Here is a 3,491-nt window from a genome sequence, read left to right as displayed (position 1 = left end):
TAAAGCTTTTACAATATCAGGTGCATATCTTGCATCATCTTCGGATATGAATGTGATGGCACAACCTTTCCTACCAGCTCGTCCAGTCCGCCCAACACGATGACCATAATCCTCATAATGGTTCGGAACATCATAATTGATTACCAGTTCAAGCTCCTTCACATCTAAGCCTCCGGTTGCTATACTAGTAGCAATCAACAAATTACATGTATTATTTTTAAAGTTAAATATGGTGGACTCCCGATCAGTCTGATCCTTTGCCCCATGAAGAGAGGCACAGCCATAACGGCCATAACAACCATAATCATGCTTAATTAATTCTCTAAACAAGGAATCACATTTCTCCTATGTGTGAACAAATATCAAAATTTTACTTTTTGCACCATTCACAAGCAATTCATGAAGTCGAGGGAATCTATCACTTTCTGGCCTCACCTCAACTAATTGTGTTATATCTTTGTTCACAACACTCCTACCACCTACCTGTATTTTAACAGGTTTGTTCAACACTTTACGGGCTAGTATTTCAACCTGACGAGGAAATGTTGCAAAGAACATTGAAGGTCCGGTTATTAATTAGTTTAATTAATTATTACTTGACCAATTAAAAAAAGTCACATCATTAATGAATTAAGGATAAATTAATCTGTTAATAAAAGGGCAAAGTAGGCCCTATAGGTAGACCTAAGAGGGCATTTCAGGCCCAATGGGTATACGGAGGACATTTTTGCACCATTTTAAATAGTTGAAGGACATTTTAGGCCCTTTTCCGAATAAACAAAGGACAGCCTAGTGCATTAAGCTCCCGCAATATGCGCAGGGTCCGAAGAAAGATCCGACCACAAGAAAGATCCGACCACAAGAATTTATTTATGCAACTTCACCTTACATTTCTGCAAGGCTGTTTCCAGGGATTAACCACATAATAAGGACATAAGTGATATTCTTCTAGAGCTCAGAATTGCAATAAAATGCACTAGTCGACGATGGCTAGTAATTAGCAAGGATAGTGACCCTAAATAACAGCTAAAAGAGAACATAAAAGCCAAACCATGTCCTTCCAATACATACCCGGTAAAATCCTACGAGTGAGGCCGGATGAGAGTAGAGTGTATGCGGAACTTACTACTACCTTGTGGAGGTATAGAGGTTATTTCCGAAAGACCCTCGACTCAAGTGTAGCAATAACAAGTACAAAGAAGAAAAACCATTGAAGAAAATATGGCAACTAACAAGGGAAACAGTGCAAAGTCTACAAAAAAATAACAGAAAACACAATGAACAACAAAATATTGTGATAACCGAAATATAATGAATAAGTCTATGAAAGATATCACAAACAAGAGCTATGATACTATGGCTAGTACAACGGCAAACTGTATTAACAAGACAGAAAATGCAGAATACCTAAGAATCAGCAAATTGGCACTTCTCACCAGCTGAACTAAGGTAAAAAGTGCCTATGGTTCTTAATTCTGCACAACTACAATTACACCAATTAAAACTACAACAATCCCTTCAGAGTTGCAACAATCTCCTCAGAGTTCTTTAGTAAACTAGCCTACGAGAAGTCAATCTATTAGGAAGAGCGGAAAAAACTCATTTCCAAGGCATGCTCGACATTCCTTGCAGGTTATTGTTGGTGCATACTGGACCGCTATGATTCAGGGGACTACCTTGCCCACCAGATGATTCACTAGAGGTGCCACGTGATGGTGGGCTATTGGCACCTGTCATACCACCAAGATTGGCATTCAATGGAGCAGGTGATGCCTCGAAATGGTTTGCTGATTTTGGCTCTTTCCGACCATCTGCAATGAAGCTAGCTACGATAACCTGGATTAGAAGCCATTTAATTAGTGGCCTGCTATGTAGACAAAAAAGATACTGACTGTATTAATCAGCATGTTGCATGCATTCGTAAAAGCCAGAATAGTCTCTCCGATGCGAAGAGGTATATAAGTAATCAGAGTTCCAATACATAAATAAACTTAACAATCAACAGATTACTCGTCTAGTATAGATACCAAGACCAGCTTCACTAACTACCATTTAACAGTTAAACACTAAATCCAGGAAAGGCGGACAAAGCAATAATCTTCATGTAAATGATCAATGGATAGTACGCATGCTAAAAATTGATCTTTGAAACTTATGAGAAGGCAAACCTGGACTGGTGATGCAGCAGTTAGAACACCCGCCACACCACCACCTAAAATGCGTCCATCAGATCCAGCTAATTTCACACTTAATCCACCTTTTCTGCTTTGGTGACCGCCAATTTCAGACGGCATAAATGAACCAGTCAGAGACAATATGTCAAACCGCTCCTACAGGAGGAAAATGTCAGAAAAACACTCCAACACCGAAATGATGCAAGGATATACAATACGAAAAGAGCAATGCAGAAGAGCAGATTTTATCAACAGACCTGTGAGTTCTAGCAGAGACAATCAATTGAATTTTAGGCACAGAATGAAGTTGAAATTAACGAATAAGATTAAAATGATACGAACTGCATATAGATTTTAGAAATAATAGTAAAAAATAAACATCTCTCAAGTAAAATGATGAAAAATGATTTTTTTCCCTTCACGTCTAAGTGAGATGCCCCTGTAATTTATATGAAGTAAACACGAGCCGAATTAAATTACCACAAACTACTGAAGCTTTAAGTGTCCCCAACTTTGTGGGAATACACCGGGTATGTTGTTGTTGTTGTTGTACTGAAGCATTTAAGTGCAAAGCAAATCAATATGTGGGCTTAAGTTAAACGAAGGGTGCAACTAAATATAAAAAGCAATGTAGAAACAACTATAAATAACATCAATTATTTGGAGAAAAAAAAATTGAAAAGTTATAATTAGCAGAAGTATGTGAGTTGGAACGTGACATGATAAAACAAGTACATATATTAAGAAGTAAACCTCATAGGTCGCAGTTCCACCAAACGTAGCAGGTTGTCGAAGAGTCACATTTGATATTGTACCACTGGCAGACAAGATGCAAATAGCCCTTGGACCATTCTGAGAAAACGACATTATTTTATGTGCCACATCCTGAAAATCAGATAGTAAGGATTATTAATACAAAATATAATTACCTGTTGACTTGATATCTGGAAAACTATCGCAGGTGTCTAAGACATAACAAGAATCCAAAGGCAACACAGGAATTCCAAGAGTTAGAACACTAAACACATGTAGATATTTAAATCCGTAGCACAAAAGATTAGCTCGATATTTGGTTGGGTGCTAAGTGGAGGGGTTTCAAGGCAATTGGACAAGCATTCCCCTTCTTTGGTTAGAAAGAAAGAGGGGAAGCAAAAGTGAAAAGTATGCTACTCCCGACACCGGTAATTTTAACCCCTCTATAAAAAGGATTAATGCTTGTTTACTTTCCTTCCACTACCAAACAGCTGGAGGGTAAATATTGTTAAATAGCAACAACAACAACAACAACAAACCCAGTATATTCCCACATAGTGGGGT

The 3,491-nt window shown here is 38.0% G+C and overlaps 1 protein-coding gene across 1 annotated transcript; it reads right to left on the bottom strand.

Annotated features, from left to right (window-relative positions):
* Window positions 1-1,278: 1,278 nt before the first annotated feature.
* Window positions 1,279-3,059, bottom strand: LOC124885393 (AT-hook motif nuclear-localized protein 10-like; the record flags this gene model as incomplete). Its single annotated transcript, XM_047403988.1, is given in 3 exon segments — window positions 1,279-1,836; window positions 2,169-2,330; window positions 2,928-3,059. Coding segments are annotated over 3 exon segments (531 nt in total), but the record flags the coding sequence as incomplete, so codon positions are not given.
* Between the last annotated feature and the right edge of the window lie 432 nt (window positions 3,060-3,491).

This window comes from Capsicum annuum, unplaced genomic scaffold (assembly GCF_002878395.1).
Source record: "Capsicum annuum cultivar UCD-10X-F1 unplaced genomic scaffold, UCD10Xv1.1 ctg50598, whole genome shotgun sequence".
NCBI lineage: Eukaryota > Viridiplantae > Streptophyta > Magnoliopsida > Solanales > Solanaceae > Capsicum > Capsicum annuum.
The sequence above is the reverse complement of the archived record's forward strand: the minus strand, read 5'-3'. Positions and strand labels throughout refer to the sequence as shown.